Source organism: Lutjanus erythropterus, chromosome 1 (genome assembly GCF_056507025.1).
Source record: "Lutjanus erythropterus isolate fLutEry1 chromosome 1, fLutEry1.hap2, whole genome shotgun sequence".
In the NCBI taxonomy this organism is placed as follows: Eukaryota; Metazoa; Chordata; class Actinopteri; order Lutjaniformes; family Lutjanidae; genus Lutjanus; species Lutjanus erythropterus.
This window is the reverse complement of record NC_139317.1, coordinates 45,385,701-45,404,379: the sequence shown is the minus strand read 5'-3', so window position 1 is coordinate 45,404,379 and position 18,679 is coordinate 45,385,701. Positions and strand designations below refer to the sequence as shown.

Here is an 18,679-nt window from a genome sequence, read left to right as displayed (position 1 = left end):
TTCAATTACTACAAAGATTTTTGCATTAAAAACCTACAAGGAAAGAGAGATAATATGCTGTCTGATTTGCTAAAAGGCTTTTAAAGTGAAACATCTGCATCAGCTGTTGAGTTTCATGGACGTTACCTTAACATACCTTGAAAAAGTGGAAACGACTGCAAGTAATTAGTCAGGATGAAGATAAAGGTGACCATGGAGAACATTAGAGATGTCCCGAGCCCGTTCAAAGGATCAGTATCAGGGCCGATATGAGGATGTTTTAATTACTTGCTATCTGCTACAATAAAGCTGATAAAATACTGATCCCTTCTTTACTGAACTTCACTGTGATTTGTTCACTTGAGCTTGCTAATGCTGCTAGTATCTACAGTGTGAGGATTTTGCTCCATAAGAGAGAGAAAATTATAGGAAAATGATTTGGGTGCCCCATGAGTTGTTTTCTTGAGTTGGACTTTGGAAGTTGGCAAACAACAGTGTACAAAACGCTCAGGTAGTAGCTTCAAGACAAACGGCGCTGGCATCTGATCATATCAGCTGTCTGTAATTAACGTTAATTCTGTGAGTAACTTGATGAAAGACCAAAATGAAACTTGGCTGTTGTTCGGTGCTTATGGTCTCTGCAAGCAGGTGTCTGTGCTCAGCCAAAGATTATCTGTGAAGGAAAGACACTCCACTCTGTTGTAAACACCACTGTGGAGGCAGGTGCCCTGGTAGAGGACATTCTTGTATTTCCGAAAGAGTGATACGTCTTCAAGGGTTGGTCATTGACCACTGAGCCCTCTGCCATCACAACATCTTGATTTAACAGCCTTTTGCATTTGAGGTAGCATGTGGGAGAGAAATTAAAAGCTGCTGGTCATTGCACTAATCTTATGTATTCATGTCCCATTAAACATTTTCTCATTAAACCTGCCCAGTTAGGTGAACTGAAGACATTTCATTACATTGGTGCAGTGTCACTTTTCTGTTGACCACTGTCAGTGTGTTTCTTTCAAACATTCTGTTATTTCTGATATTGTTTTCTTAGCTTAGCTTCCTCGATATGGCTAAGTTACTGGCTAAGCTAAGTTACAGACGTGGTGCAGAGACCCTTTGAATGCAGGCACAGGGTTGTAAGTCGGACATAGTGTGCCGAAATATTGCTACATATCCATACTGAATATGTGAAATGCTTTACTCATTTTTCATAGTATTAATTTTTGGGTACCAGCAGTACTCTCTCGCCGTCTCCTCTCCGACAGTGACTTGATACACACACTGCTGCAATGCCACATAGTCCCACCTCCTCTCTCATACTCCGAGTGCTGTCTTTTTCTCATGCCTTGTCATAGTTATCTTTCGGTAAAAACTAAAGTTTTACGCCCTCGTTGTTGAGTCAGTTTTTCCCTGTGGTATTGAAAAGTGCATTGAATATTGATATTTTTAGGTATTGTAATGAAATTAGAAATTCCAGTATTGTGCCAAAACTAGCTGGACATTCACCCAGCAGGGACGTGAGAGTTTATCTGCCTGCTCCCTTTGCTGGTGATGGGAGCCAGACTTTTCTCAGCTGCATGAGACAGTTTGTTGCTGTTTAGAGCGACAGTGGGATGTGGTGGTGACTTCAGTGGTGAGCTGGTGAAGATTCTCCCTATTCGTTTGAACAAGCTAGCTTTTCTACTATGGGATGCAGTCAAAAATAGAACAACTTCCCCCACCCAACAATGATACCATCATCCATGATGGTTCCACGGAGCACAGTACACCTGCACCACAGTTTTAATTAGGTCTGCAGCCCCCACCAGCAGCATTTCAAAAACATTTCAGCAGCAGAGTGTTTAGCCCACCTGATTATGGTCACTTGCTCAGATTTTGTTGATTTGGTCCTCTTTCCTTGCTTTTTGTGTTTCCATCATGGATAAGTACAATATGTAGTTAAATAGTTTTCTCTGCTGTCTGTCTTTATGATTGCGAATCTGCATGGGGTCTTTTATTTTGAAAATTCACCAGAATCTCTACATTTTTTCTGTATCTGACTTCCTGCCCACTCCATCTGCTCCAAGCAGATTGATGTGCCGTCCATCAAAAAGACTCGGGACGCTCTGAGGTGCTGCTGGTGGAATCACAATCTTTGTATAGAATGGCTATGATCAGCTCTGACTGCCGAGCCTGGTGGAATTTAGCTGCAGCGTCTTTTCTTTAGGTGACTGCATCACATCAGTTTTAGTCTTTGCCTTCCTAAAATTTAATTCATATCATGTCAATAATTTAAATGAATTAACTTAACAGTTTTGGACCACAACCTTCAGTATTTGGAAGAACTCAAACCATAATTACCTTATGGAATTTTGCATCAGTAGCAACTTAAGACAGGAGCAGATCGGAAAACATTGAGGCTTCTTGCAAATATATGATCAATTATTCTAATAAAAACAGGAACAATGGGGAATAAAGGGCTGGTCTCTAATACAAGCCTGTGTCAAATAAAGGCCTGGTTCAAATCACTCTGTATGTAAATTTAAACTACCATAAATTGTCAAAGTTTCTTTGCAGTCCATATTAACACAATGTGGTGCTAGCAGCAGTAGGAGCTTTATAACTTTCTTCTTGTCACTCTCTCTCACTCACACAACAACTACATTCTCTGACTGACAATGCTGAGCTGCAGTAACACACTTCTACAGGAAACATGAATATAGATATGCACACACATACACGCACGCTCCCCGCGAGGCTGTTTTGAGAGTCTACTGAGTGCATTACAGCAAGGCAGATTGATAAGCTGTCTGCCTCCCCTGCAGAGGAACATTCTTGCCGTTTCACAATAATAAACAAAATGTTCATCTCATCTCCACACAGATACAAGCAAGAGGCTGCGCCACTGATGGAGACAGGAGAGAGAGCACATGTACAAAATACGAATGGAAAAGTAATTAACCAAACACAGAACAGGCTGGCCTAGTGTACATGAAGTGGAAAGCAGACAAGATAAGTAAAAACAAGAGCTTATCATAAGTGAATACTGAAAAACAAACGCAACAACACAGCAAATGAATGGCATTGGCTGTGACTGACACCATCCCTCAAATCGGCTGACAGGCAAATGGAAAAAGAGGGTGAGAACGACGCAGTAAAAATGGATTTAGTGTAAAAATCTGCCTGAGAGAACAAAAGGGAGGGAATAAAGAATAAATAAACGAGGCAGCACAGAGAGAGATAATCCATTTGGCTAATGTGTGTGTCCATTAAAATGCCATCAAGTAGCCGTTGCATGCTGGACATGCTTCCTTCCTGCAGCCATGTGGACAACAAACAGCGGGAGTCCTGAGCAGCTGGCTGATGAGCCATCACTGACTGAATGCACGCTAAAGCATCCCCAACCTTTTGTGCTCCATGATTCCATTTTTATCCACTACGGCTAGAGGTGTGGCTCTCGGTCACTTCTCGCCTCTCAACTAGGGCTGGAACTCTTATTTTCAGCGATGACTGCAGAAATGATTACTCTGCCAATTATTTTCTCAGTTTATCTTTTAATTTAGTCTTTAAAAATGCCACTCACAAATCTCCAAATCCAAGGTAATATCTGCATCGTGTCTGGGGTTTGGAATGTTGGTCAGAAAAGATATTCATTTTGCTAGCAGAGCTGGAACCAGTTAAGTTTTGGCACCATCTATATTCTTATTTAATTTATCCACCAATTTGTTTCACTTGTAGTCTCTGTTGAATGGATATGTCCATGAAAACTAGTTACTGAAGCATACAAGCAACAAATAGTGACAATATGAACAGCTGGACTGTGTGTGTACCTGTTGTAGTTTGCACTAGACTCATAGGGCTTCATTTATAAAACGGACTTGCTATCAATGTTGATCTCAAGTATGACTCTACCACTTATAAATAGTGTTTAGTGTTACTTTGACATGGAAATTCTCTGGATTTTTAAGGGTCTGACCTGCTGATTCCAATTTTGGCTGATTCCTACTTATTTATGTTATTTATGGGGCTTTTTTTAAGCCTTTATTTGATAAGACAGCATTAGACAGACAGGAAATAGGGTGAGAGTAGGGGGAAGACAAGCAGCAGCGGGACCCAGGTTGGAACAGAAGCCATGGACACTGCTGAGGACTCTCAGCTTTTGTACATGGGGAGTGTGCTCTACCAACTTTGTTTTTTTAAATCTTGATTTTCCTGCTGGTCATGAGGGGGTATTGGGTTGCATACACACCCCAGCCTGTGGTGAATGTTGCATTAACTTTATGAACAATCTGATAGGAATTTCATGTTTGGTGTTGTCTGGCTTCAATCTCCTCTACCCTTGCCATGATCTCTTCCTCCAGAAATTTTCCTTTTCTGTTTTAGCCCATGGCTATTCCTGAAAAAACCCTGCTGCTGCATTACACAAATCTCTGACTGTAAGGCAGGTGCTGTCAATTTTAAGTTAATTTGAGATTTATAGATCACAGATGAATGAGTTACAAATAGGCTTCAGATTGCAGGCAAATCAGATTTGTTTCTCAAAGTGATGGATAGACTGTCCACACTGTTAGTTGCAAGTATCAGATCATAATATGTGTAGAGATATCACCACCCTAGTGATGATCTGGGCGTCAGTAACCACATATGCTGGTGAAACGGGCTTCTAACGGAGAAGCATGACAAATGGAGATCCATAATTTTGCCTGCCAAAACAATGGCACTCTTAACTCGTGGAGCAGAACTTGCATCAGAAAAACTCAGCAACGAGGAGGCTGGTATGCTCAGCCGCTCTGATGCACTACTGTCACTGTGGATTTGACGTCATTGCTGTGTGTTGCGTTGCAGTGATGAAAAAGATATTTTGGAGTCTGATTTGAGTGGCCAGAGCATCCGGATGGAGACACATCTGCAGATTAGCAGATTTGCAAAAACTGCATTTTGTGTGTTTTTTCAATTGACAATCAGATCTGAGAGAGACGATTAAAAACCGAAGACTCACTGATCTATGCTATTGTTTTGCTGTTGGTTATGTGACTGACCACCACTGTGAAACCAAACTGAAATGATTTAGATTTCTTTTAGAAATAGTTTTTTAGTGTGTGACGTCTTTCAGAAGAGAAGTTCAACTTCTAGGGGATTAAAAGCAAATGCTTCCAAAAGTAATGTGTAGTGAGACAGCAGAGTGCGAGATGACGTGCTGGAGTGTGTGTAGGAGGTTGTGTATGTTTAAATTAATGTGCCCTCTGGGGATAAAGCACATATTGAGTTTCTGGGGTCGACCTAGACCATTAAATGCTAGACACTGTGGTATGATATGCAGCCAGACGCAAACTCTCAGTCACTGGGACAGATTTGTCTTCAACAACATATCTGTAAATGTCTCTGTAACAAATTTATATAACGTCAACTCCAAAATCACTCAATTCTCTCATCTTTTCATTCCACCCACCTTGCCAAGTAAACAACTACATCTTTAACCTCCACAGCCTCAGTTTTGTAACACAGACTTTCTGGGGTTTTTCTGTTTTTGTGGTCTCTAAGAGACCCAAGTGATGACACCCTAACTCAGGGGTCTGCAACCTTTACGATCAAAAGAGCCATTTTTGGTCCAAAAAAAGAAAAAAGAAATCTGTCTGGAGCCGCAACTATTAAAGTTCTCTCTTTTCCCTGAAGACTTTTCTTTTTTATTAATTTGACATTCATATTGACCTTATGGAGACTCAGGAAGACTAACCAAAATTTAGAGGAAAAGGTATTTGATGTAGGGTGTGACACACATCTTACTTTTTCTCAAATTTCCTGTACTGGCTACATATCTGTACTGTTGGAAAATGTAGAAATCACTTTACACTGGAAGAAAAATGAATTGAGACAACTCAAAATTTCAAGGCAATGACTTTTATTTCAAAAGACTTTTGAAATAAACTCTAAAAAGTTTTATTGACCATCATTCACTTTCACTTCAATGCACTGACTCAATACTTTTTTAAAGATATTTTGGTGCATTTCTGAAACTCAAAGGTTCAATTTTAGAAAAGTAAATTATCTCAACAAAAAATTTGTAGTTGGCAAAAGTTTTTCAAAACTTAAGAATCTGAGTTGGGCTCAAAAGTCTATTGCAGTGCACTGCTTTTAAAATTTAAGTTTTCTCAACTTTTTTGTTTTTACATTGTAGGCCTACAACAATGATAAATGAAAATTAAAATGTAAAGAAAAAAAAAAAACTTTTTCATTTCCACATAATTCTTTGCCAAAGCCACAGGGAGCCACTGGCGAGGGGCTCGAGAGCCTCACCCAGCTCTAGAGCCACAGGTTGCAGACCCCTGCCCTAACCAGTTTAACATAAATTTAAGTACAGACTAGTCGACTATTCTACAAGTGAGTAATTGACATGTATATGATTAGTTTAATTAACATATATCAAAGACATCAGATGTATCAAACAACTATTTGTCGACTGATCCTAGAATGTTCCATTTATGTGCATTTGTTAAGAGTGAAAAATAACTGTCTTGATCAAAAGTTTGTGAACGCAGTGCCGACTTGCAGCTGACTCTTAAGTGTGCGATGTCAGAGTCTCCCAGCAGCACACAAACCCCCCCGTTCACACGCTCACAGCTTGTGGTGGCCGACCACAACAAATATATTCTCAGGCCGCTCTCAAATGCTGCTATTGTGTTTCTAAGCAGGCACGGTTTGAACTGGGATTTAATGATGCTCAGAGTGTTGCAGACAGCTCAATGTAGGCAACTCCATCTGACACAAGTTTTAGTGGCAGCGTGTTAGTGGAAAAAGACTTTTTATTGAGTAGTGTTCAGAAGCACTCAGATGACACTCATGAAAAGGCTGTTAACACAGTGTGAAGCGAGAAAAAAGCTTTGAAGGCCGTACAGAATGGTGTATATTAACGGTGGATGGGACTGTTAATGAGTGACTTTGGCTCTGTACCAGGACAAAAATAAGGCAAAACGGCTTGAAAGCAGGGAAATGGCTTTCCTAATTGAATCGAATACATGGCAACAGTAACCTGGTCTCAGCCGAGGTCTGAAGATACCATCAACATTTTCTTTCTTCTCTCTTTGGCAATCTGTGCTGGTTATTCATTATATTTAGATACACACTGTAGAGAGGCTCTCCATACATCCAGTATGATTCATATTATTGGCATGCTTAAACAGCTTGTGTTATCTTAATGAGCTCCACGGCGAGGCGTTGATGCAGAGGGTGTAATCACTGTGGCGTATGTTTGCTGTGTGAAACTTCTCGACATAAAAATAAACAGAACTCTCTCTGTACAGCCAGTATACTGGATCAGGTGGTGGTCAGTCACAGCAACATCTCAGGTAAAAATATCAAACACTGAACAAAGAGTCAAAGAGCATGTCAGTTTAACACAAAAAAATTACATTAATTCATCATTTTTAACATTTCCTATTCATGTGGTTGTATAATAGTATGAGGTTACATGACATACTGATCATGAATCTTGCTCTGTTATTTGATTAATGTAATTTTGTGATAAATTATCAAGCTATTTGGATTAATGTTTATTTTTGGAAATGAGGTGACTGTGATAATTAGTCATGTGATCTATATAAGGGATAATGTGGTCATTATTGGGAAATAAACCCCAACAGGGTAATGCAGGACCCTGAATCATCCTGAAGGGCTTTAATTCACAACAGTGACCTGCTCACTGTACATTATCCTGCTTATTAGTTTGGTTACTTACCAGCCCTCCAAAAATAATAATTTGACACAAAACATGAATTTTAAAATGATTTGATAGAATTTTTAGCATTAGTGACTTTCTCACTGTACATCCTGCTTGTTACATGAATGCCTAATTTTACACAAAATATAATATATATATTTTAAAATGATTTTAGTGATTTAACAATGATTTTATTGCTCCTCCAGAGTCTGTACTTGGCAACAGTCTGTTCTTCATAACAACAGTCTGTTATACAGAAATAACAGAATGCTGTAGTTGACCAATCAGAATCAAGTATTTAACAAAGCCATATAATAAGTATATTTATCACACCTGTGGGTGTTCATTAGGGCTGCACGATCTGGTAAAATAGTCATATTGCGATTATTTTGACTGAAACTGCAATTACGATATGAGATATGATTAGTGGGAATGACCGTTTTGTATTAAAATTTTCATATTTAAATAATGATTAAAATCATAATAATGTGACGTTTGCTTGTGAACAAACATGTTTTATTACATCTGGAGAACAAGATTTGTTGCCCAGAGCATCTTCGCAGGACTGTAATATCTCATTATAATGCAGTTTTCACAAACATTTTTCCTTTTTCAAAAAGTTGCAATTAGTTTCTGGTTATGCAATCTGGATACTGCACTTGGCCATATTGCGATTTCAATAATTTTTTGATTTATTGTACAGCCCTAGTGTTCATCTGATTCTGTTGAGTGAACCTGAAGAAGCCAGGGGCGAAATGTGTTGTTTGCTCCAAATAAAATCACTGTAAAGTCAGTTCAGTGTTTTGTGGTTTACTTGCCAATGCTCATTTTACAAGAAGCCACTTACAGTATTGAACTGCTACATATGGAACCCACTGAAGGAGCATTAGAGGATCACTGTGTACGTGTAAGTGGCATCTTGTGGTGAGCCTGCAAATTGCAAACATCTTGTCCTCTCCTTCCAAATGTGTGGGAAAACTTATGGTCGCTGAGAAACTTGCGAAAAATGCAAAAGGCCCTCTCTAGAGCATGTTTGGTTTGTCACTTCTAGGCTACTGTAGAAACATGGCAGTGAAAGATTGTGGACTCATGGCATGTCTGTCATGGCATGACTTGGGCGTTATCTATTTTGTCATACCTTCATAACATTTCACCAGGGCAGATGGTATATGACAGTAAAAACAAACAACTATGTAGTAAAAACTGAGCTGCTGGTGGTAGAAATCATTGTAGCATGTATAACATTGTCTAGGCTCCAATTCTATGTGTCTGTGTAATAAGAAATTACACTCCATAGAAAAGGCTTGCTGGATTTAAATACTTATGTCCCATAGAATAATGAATAAATAGGAAATAACAAACCTTTGCTGCAGCATATAGCAACACATCAAATAGGGTGAATGGAGCTTATGTGCAAATGATGTTTGCCAACTGGTAACGGAATAAAATCATGTGGCTAATAAACTGCAAGTCATCTCAAGATAAAGTTATGTGGTATGTAACTCCACAACTAGTCATTAATTGATCAGCTAGATGATCTATAGAGCAGAAATGACCAGCCAAGTTGCGAAATAATTCTTCTGTTGGCTAAGTTCCCTGTTTTAATAAATTCATTTCATGTTATATTTTTCTTTTCCATCAATAAAAAACTGTTGCAACTACAGTATGTTTTAAATAACTGTATTCACACTAAGTGTGTTAAAAATCATACCTTTGGAAGTTCTAAATACCCCGGTATGCCATTATTTGTGTCTTATATTTGAAAGAAGCTGTGTCAAGCTGTCAGACATAGAGAATCTGGTGAATTTTCAAAATAAAAGACCCCGTGAAGACTTGTGATCAACAAAGCAGACAAAAAAGAAACTACTGACCTCTGCCAAATAGTAGAAGCACAAAAATCAAGGAAAACTGACTAAATAAACAAAATCTTAGCAGGTTGACAAAATCTGACAGGCAAAACACTCCACCTCTGAAATGCTCCTGGTGGGGCATGACGCTTTGCAGAGAACAGGTCAAAATCGATGTGATGTGTCCAGTGGAATCAAGGCGTAAATCTTACACACTGGACCTTTAATGGTGCCTTCACATGAACGGGGAGAAGTGGAAACATTTTGGATAATTTGGAGACTTCAACCTGTGACAAACACTGCCATTTTTTCAAAATTCTCAGGTTGTTGCTATGATGTGACCACATAAAAAACTGACTTTATACTCCACAAAACATGTAAAACATATTCTCTGATTTCACTGCAGAAACATGGATCATAGGTTTGTGGATGTATAATCATAAGGTAGTGTGTAATGCTCATTAACTCCACAGCACATTCACCTCCAGACTGTGGAGGGCGAACAGTTAATGATACCTTTTTCTCTGTCTTTTTTTTTCTTTTTCTCATTTCTGCTTTAGAAAAAGCCTGTGCTGTGATTAACCCACAAATCTCTGCTTTCACTGTAAATGAATACCTTCAGTGTATTTGTTCCGGTAACAATGGTGTCACCAGTGAACACACCGTATGAATCAGATGCAAATCTCTGATCTCTGTAATATTATCAGCTGCTGAATAAGGCTGGGTCTCTTGTTGCCCTGTCTGACAACAAACACACAAAGGCCAGTGAGTAAATAACAAGATAAGGTCGTATATCTAAAGAGTTGAGTATATCATTTGTGAATATATTACTAGATGAGAAGAAACACCTCTCTTTGTTGTCTTCTCTCACTGGTTTCCACCACACAAAAGCTTCTGCAACAATATTCACCTCTGTCTTGAAATAATTATCTCTTTACCCTTTGGTTTCTTTGCTGCCTCAGTTATGTGCTGCAGTTTCAACAACTTTCAGTTTCACCTCTGTCCACTGCAGAAGGTGATAACATGGTGAGAGGGACAAACTGTGTGTATTGTTCATTCTCCTTTGTATACGACTAGTGCAGCGTCCATTCACAACATGCCTGCTTGGAACTGACTACTTGGCCTCTGGTATTGCTAACTGCAGACTGTAACAATAATCTGTAATGATTGTAAATTCTTAAATGATTTTCATGCCATTACCCCAAATTTGGCACTGCACTTCCTGAGGTCCCCAGTAACACACATGCCAAGTTTTAAGTAGACCAGATAAGTGGTTCTCAAGATTACATGCATTACATACAAATTACATACATTCAGACAGACAGATTGAAAGACTATAGTTAGATTTTAACAGTGATACTATCAAGCTGCCAGATGTTCTGCCAAAGGTTTACTAATGCAGATGTACATAGCAAGTCACAGCCAGACCTTATTAAAAAGTTGGGATGTCACATTTTTTGCTGCAGATCCTCATCTATGAGGCATATCGACCGATATGCAGCAGATGGGATAGCAGTATTGCAGGTCAGTTAAATATTAAACCAAAAACGGATCAGTAATAGTCAGCCAGGGGGTCTGCAACTACATGCGGTTCTTAAATGCAGGATTTTAATTTTCATTTATCATTGTTGTAGGTCTACAAAAAAGTTGCAACAACTCAAAATTTCAAGGCAACATACTGCAATAGATTTTTGAGCTAAACTCAAACTCCACAGTTTTAGAAATCCTAAAAGTAAGTGATGGTTAGAAATGTAATATTTTCAATTAAAACCATCTAATTTTCAGGTACCAAAATAACTTCTCACTGTGACCAAAGTTTGAATTACATTTTTTGAGTTTCTAAAACTCAAAGACTGAAGTTTATCCAGAGAAGAAAAGTAAATCATCTCAACTAAAGATTACAGGTCAACAAAACTGTTGAAGGTTTATTTCAAAACACAAGAGCTTGACTTGGGCTAAAGACTCAAATCTGCTGCAGTACATTGCCTTGAAATCTTGAGCTGTTTCAGTAGAAAGTGATTTTGATAATCATTTTGACTGAAAAATTTGTAGCCTATACACCAAGTTTTAAAAAAGTGTTATTATTTCGTGTGCATCATAGCCCACATCTATAGCTCAGTGCCTTTTCCTCTAAATTTTGATGGTGACTGAACATCTTGACTGTCCAAATCAAAAATAAGTCTTCAGGGAAAAGAGAGGATAATAATTGCTGCTCCAAAAAGATTTTTTTTTTTTGTCGAGAGAAAAATGGCTCTTTTGATCATAAAGGCTGCAGACCCCTGCCCAAGTGGAACATTATCCTATGAATGAGAATGGAGTTGCAAGTCAGTGTCTTTTCCACAACATGTTCCTGCAGATGTTTCACAATGAAAGCCTAAGAAATTACGGGTTTTGTCCATTGAAACACTAGAGAGCTTTTATTTGAAACCAATTCAGGACGTGTTTGGTTTTTGTGTAATGCAGTCACTTATACAGACCAAATGAGAGCAGGACAAAACAAGACTTTATAGTTTTACTGGATTACTTGTACTGACAACTGGCACAATTGATGACTAGAAAGCATTAATCATGATCTCCCAGTTGAATGATAATTGACCATTATCATCTAAAGGATTTTAGAAGAATCTTACTGTGATGATACAATCATATGGCTGCTATAATTTTAAATTCTCTTGTCTAAATGAATGAGTCCAAGTATTTAGCCATGTGTGATTCCATACCTGCCTATTAAAACCTTCTAGAGATCAGAATCGGGGTTGTAGATGTTTCTCACATGCTGTTCCTCAGTTACTGCGTTCATAAAATATGAAATGAATGTTCTGTAGCACACAGGTGTGTGTACTATCATAGATCATCCAGTAATAAATGAGAGCTCACCGAAAGCTGTGCTGCGGTTCGTCAGTCCTGAGTAGGCGTTGCCGCTGGGGGAGGAGGTGGCGGGGGACGACAGGGGGCTGTAAGAGGCCGGGTCAGTCTGGTAGCTGTGGCCAGAACCGATACCAAATGGACTGGACTGGGCTTTACTGGACTGGAGAGCACAGATAATGGTTACATATGCAGCATATCAGGGTTGTAACTGTACAGTCAACTCAAAGCTCAGAATAAGACACAATAAGTACACTAATGTTAGTTTTTATCAAGTTTCCTGAAGACAAACTATGATTACTTATTTATGCCTTCATAAGACATGAAATGAGAAAAAAAGTACTTTCAAGTTTGAACAGTCTTTGTAATTAAGTTAAATGTGTTAATATCCATTCTGAGACCCATGAAAAATGATCTGACAGTGTGACACATTAACATGTCAGATTACAAAATGAAACACTTTGCTGTTTGACAAATGTGCTCTGCCAAATGAGCTTAATGCAGCTACTATATTCATATAACATTATTGTCTAACAGGTAATCAGCTGCTGTCTGTGAACAATATAAACCTCCTGCAACACTTGTGGTACGCTGAACAGCTTAATTTGCAGACCAGTGCAAGGTTGTCATGAAACGCACTAAAACCAACACTTTAATAGAGTATGAAACACACAAAGGAATTCAAAAGAGTAATAAAAGAGTCAAGCAATCATTTAAACCCATACACATGTCAGCCAGTAGGGCACATCTGAAGATAGGTTGGGCATGTGGTCATGTGGCCTCAGGCCAATTATTGTCCCAGACCAATAAGGGACATGATTGACACCATGTTTGGTCAATACACCGAAGAAGTGCAATCAAGGGGTGGTAGCAGGTTTATACCTGAAAAAAACTTTAAGCAAAAATGTGTCTATTTAATATGGCATACTTAAATAAAACTTTAATTTACAGACTTTTATACAATGTTATATACAGTATAGAGAGAGTAGCAAGATATATCACAGAAGAAAACCAAAACTGGAACAAAATATAAATATAATTAACATAATAAAAACACTACACAACCTCATAAATAAGGGATATTTAGAGGCCGCTATAAAAACCCATTGATTAATCTGTTAGTCTGAGACAATGATTGGCTTTAGGCCACATGACCACATGCCCAACCTAACTTCAAATTTTCTTTTTTTAACCTTTTTGAATTCCTTTGTCTGTTTCATATCCTTTTAAAGAGTTGGTTTTAATGTGTTTCATGATGAAGGCCAGAGCCAAAACGCATTGTTGGCTGTACTATGAGTGTTGCAGGAGTTTTGCCTCTTTGAGTCTTCATTGGCCTGTAACACTGTTTTTTCTATCTAGAATTTTTTGGTGTGAGTTGTAGAGTTTTGGGGATATCAGCCGTAGAGATGTCTCTCCAGTCTTATGGGTCTAAATGGCACTCAGCTTGTGGTGCTTAAAGCACCAAGGAAATGCATTTGGAATTTTCAAAACCAGCATCTCTTTCCAAAACTCATGACAGATTACTAAAGATAATTTACAGATGTTGTGAGCAGTTTCACGTAGGCACTACTTTCATACTAGATGAAAGAAAGAATGCTGCTGCTGACAACAAAGTGCGTGGATTAGTTTGAGTACTTGGGTCATGATTCTTACAAAGAGTTACTAGCTTTGAATTTTTCAAATGTATTTTGAAGGCATTCAGTCCCATTATATTTGAGAGAAGGCAGACGTCTTTACAGCTAATATCTCCAAAACTCTGAAACTCACACCAAAAAAATCACTAGCACCACATATAGCACTACAGGCCAAGGGGAAGATTTTATTTCCCTTTAAATGACACTGAAGGACATTGTTAAAATGCAAAAAATTAAAATAGGGAGGAAAACACTTCTGGAACCACATTAGTGGGAAGTTGTTTTAGTAACTTTTATCATTTACAAAAACAGGTTATTGTTAACAGCACAGCTGTGTTGAGAAAATTTACAGCAAAAACAGCCTAAAATGTTCATAGGAATTAACTGTTTCTTTTGAGAATGTCAATACTTAATTTACAGACATGGCTGCTGCTATTCAAGACATAATATTCCAACAACCTACAGACTGATGTTTCTTTAATTTCCTCCTGTAATTCATGCACCAGCTGTTGCAAAGACATCAGACCAAAATACATCCTGGGGGCTTTATGATTCAAAAACAACCTGATAAATTTGTGTTGAGCCTTCTCTTGATCTTCCAAAGCAACTCAGTGTTTTCCAGAATAGTTTGGGCTTTTCCAATATTGGGCAACTGCACTGCAGCATTTCCATGTTAACCTGGATTTTCCAGGACACATGGAACCCTTGTAGGATGTTAGTTATTAATGTCTGCTGTGTTTAGAGGTGGTGAAAACTTTCAGCCTTCCTGTCCACTCATGTCATCTGCCTCTAGTTATTGTGAAGCATTCAGAGGTTACTGAACAACAAAGAATTCAGTCTGGTGGATGACCTGACAAGTGCAGCAGCGTGTGTGGAAGACAGATGAGCCAGTTAAGAAACATATGCTCAGCACATTCTCTTAGCAAGACTGTGGAACACACACACACACACACACACACACACACACACACACACACACACACACAAATAAAACATAAAATAAGAAAGGTCCATCTGTTAACGGACACCAGAGGAGCAGATAAAATGAGTCTGACACATGGTTACCATGGAGATTGCTGACTTGTGTGTTACCTGTCCAGAGAATGGGGGTCGGTTGCCTGACCATGCCACCTGGCCTGGGTTGAGCTGTCTGGTGATCTGAGCTAGATTCTGATTGGAGGAGCCTGACGGCTGGATGTCGTTCACGCCGGGGACGTGGATCACCGAGGAACTGTTTGCACAAACAAAAGGAAATAATTGTGAAATACGAACATTACAGGCATTAACACACATCACTGCCACAAATCACTGACACGTACCTGAAGCTTTTGCCAGAGTGTCCCTGCTGGAAGGGGGAGCTCTGTGAGTAGAGCTGCTGTCCTCCAGCTGTAGAGGAGGGAACCATCATCTTCTTATCTCCCGCTACACACACACAAACACAAAAAATTCCCCAGATGGATCATGATCAGTATTGTAGAAATAACAGAGAGAAGACATATGCCAGTAACTGTCGGGATGTATCTATGTGGTGCATGCAGATGTTTCTGTGTTTGTCTGTGTGAGTCTTACAGCCAGAGATGCTGGTGTACATCTCAGCGAAGCGGGGGTCTCTTTCCTGGGAGAACAGGGCTTCTGTCTTGTCGATGTTCTTCCCTGCCTCATGGACTCCACTGCTGACGCTGGCCACGGGCACCTGAGGGTGAGGGGGTGGCATGGTTAGGAGTAGGGCTGAAATTTTTACATTATTATTCTTATTTTGATTGAAAAACAAGTTAAAATGTTTTTTTAAGACAGCAGAATGTAGTGTGCTTCACAGCATTCATTAATTCGAAAGTTTGCCTTTAACAAATATTGCACATGCAATTTGAAATTGGCAGGAAGCCATTTTGCCATTTCAGTAAAATCTTGATTAATTGTGTGGCCTCAGTGGGGCTGCAGCCTCCATTTTTATGTACAGTCAATGGTCGTGAAGTGTTTGTAAAGCCAAGGGTTACCTGGGAAAGATCGTAGGCAGTCAGTCCATCTCTCTGGTGAACCTCCAGCTCTGCCTGCTGCTGCTGCTGTAGCTGCCTGCAAAACACAACACACCATATACAGCATCAGCACCTCAGAATGCAAACATGCAGTAAGTCACTGGATGCATTTTAAAATTAAAAATAACTTGACTGATGTGATAAATAAACATTTAATACAACAATATGTAATTCCTGTAGATGATAATAAGTCAAAGAAGAAAGAAGATTAGTAAAGTGAAAAGAACATCATGCACACATTAAACATTTGTGTAGATTAAAGTTATGAGTAACGAACAATCAATGTACGCCAGTATTTTTCAGTCTGCTTCAGTTGGAGATGTTTGAGGAAGTTTTCAGATGCATTTATTCAGATGACCTTTCAGACCTGTGGGTCAGGTCTGGAACAAGGAAACAAAGCTACATTGCTGCTTGTTTTTTAGTTTTGGTCCGGTCCATGTTCCTGCTGACTCGTTACAAACAAACCAAGAGCTATAAACGTGATGTGACATGGCCTGACAGGTGACTCATTGATTGGACAGTTTTAGTGATGTCATCCTGCATCATCAGCGCTGAATGGACCCACATGGGGAAATCAAACTGGGGTGACTGACCGAGACAGACAGCACTTTACTGAACCTGATGTGTTTGTCTTCTCTGGTCCCAAGAAAGAGCCAAATATGTGTATTATTATTTGAGACTGCAAATGAACTTTATATGACATAAATGATGTTGGACAGGTAGAAAAAGAGGTCTTTTCACAGACTTTAGTCTTTTTTTAACCTTGTACACACCATTGATAACAGAGCTTTAGCTAATCTATGTTCCATTCAATACAGTACAAATCTCTAGTCTCAGAATGATCAATACCCATTACTGATAATAACAATAATGTGACAGGGACATTTAAGAGAATTCATGGCCTTACGCCTTGATTTCACTGGGCATGTCTCATAGGTGAAGCGGTTTGTTCTGTCCTCCACAGGGCTTCATGCCCCACCAGGAGTGTTTCAGAAGTGTTTGTCTGCCTGATTTACCCTGATTGGGTAATTTTTCCTTGATTTGATTTTTGTACTTCTATCATGGGTAAGGTAGGTTCATGGTTTCTTGTCTGTCTGTTTTTATGACCTCTAAGTCTGCACAGGGTCTTCTGTTTTGAAAGCTGACTGGATTTTCTGGGCTGTTTCTGTGTCTGACTTCCTGTCAGACTCGATCTGCTATGCGCAGCTTGACGCGGCAGCTGTCAAAAATAGCTTCGGCACATATTCTCCGCGGAGTAGAGTAGAAAGCTGCCTCTGGGACACGTGCTGCAACGCTTCTGGTGGAATCACATGCATTGTCTGGAGTGGCTGTGATAAATTCTAGCTGCTGTATTGCTTTGCATTGCAAAGGTTAAGTACTGTAAATTAACTCAGGTGGCCAGCTACATCCTCCTGTTCCTCCTCTGGGATCTGAAGACATTCCTTGACCAGATGGGATATGCAAACCCTCAAGCAAGTTCTGGTTCTGGGATAAACTGGGAGATCCTGGATCTCCTCAAAGTTGGTTGTGTCTGGAATACCTGAACAGGGAGGCATCCTGACACCTGAATCAGCTTGACTGGTTCCTGTCTGTATGAAGGAGCAGCTACTCTGAGCTCTTCTGGACGTCTAAGCATAGTCTGACTATGTCTAAAGGCAAAGTATTTAAACCTGCTCCTCACAGAAACACTTGAACGCAGGGTGAAATCTCTGCCATCATGGTAAGGGGTGATGAATCATAAATAGGGAATAGTCGCGCACATTTCCAGACAGGTCTCACCTTGAAGGCATACAAAGTGTCGCACTTGGTTATTCAAATGAAAAGTGACAGTACTTGCGCAAAGAACAAGGAACAAAAGTGAGAGCGTGAGAGAGATGTTCAAACCTTGACTAGTACTTTAACACCTTCACACACCTGGGTGTGCTTGACAGATTTTTGCTTTAAAAAAAAGGTGCAAAAATAGCTGAACACAGCCTGTAGAAAGATGGGGGGGTTCATTTCTGTAGCACTTTGTTTGAAGCACTCTGAGGCCACATGTCATGAACACAGAGTGGTCTACTAGTTAATTAAGAGTGTCACTTTAATACTCAGCTCCCTCTTTACTACAGCATTAGGTACAATGTCTGCATTACTGTCAAGGCTGTACTGATCCACCTGTGCATCTCACACTCCATTTGTTAATGGTACAGAGAATGAACCAGAGAATTCATTTGTTCGTAAAAAAAAAAAAAACAACAAAAAAACAAAGAAGAAAAAAACCGCATAGATGGCCTGTTCTGAATGCAACAGACTGGAAGTACATTTACTGTGAAAGGCTTCAGGAGGGAGATACCCCACTGCTGTAATAGCTTTGGATCACTTCACTTCAAGACCAAAATTGTCTACATGAGGAGCTGAAGAGCTCTTACTGCAGACTCTTCAATTTTATCAAAAAGCACAAAGTGGGCTATTTGTTTAGTTCAAAACACAGAATGAGAGCATGCTATCCCTCTCTGTATTTTTCTGCCCTTTTTCTTGGTTTATTATTTTGTTCTACATGCAAGAAAACTAAAAAGTAAGGGTCCTTACATCCCTATAGAATATTCCATGCTTTGCTCGGTGCCAGACTTTGGTACCACTTCTACTGGGAGT

General features: G+C 39.3%; 1 protein-coding gene across 2 annotated transcripts in view; it reads right to left on the bottom strand.

The window, feature by feature from the left end:
* Positions 1-18,679, bottom strand: part of arnt2 (aryl-hydrocarbon receptor nuclear translocator 2) — a 108,254-nt gene that overhangs the window by 4,339 nt on the left and 85,236 nt on the right. For both annotated transcript variants that reach the window (XM_084722239.1, XM_084722247.1), the window contains 5 exons: positions 16,010-16,085; positions 15,585-15,708; positions 15,335-15,437; positions 15,108-15,246; positions 12,394-12,544 (listed from right to left, as the gene is read on the bottom strand). In XM_084722239.1, coding sequence (XP_084578365.1) covers positions 12,394-12,544; positions 15,108-15,246; positions 15,335-15,437; positions 15,585-15,708; positions 16,010-16,085 — 593 coding nt within the window. The remainder of the gene's footprint in view (positions 1-12,393; positions 12,545-15,107; positions 15,247-15,334; positions 15,438-15,584; positions 15,709-16,009; positions 16,086-18,679) is intronic.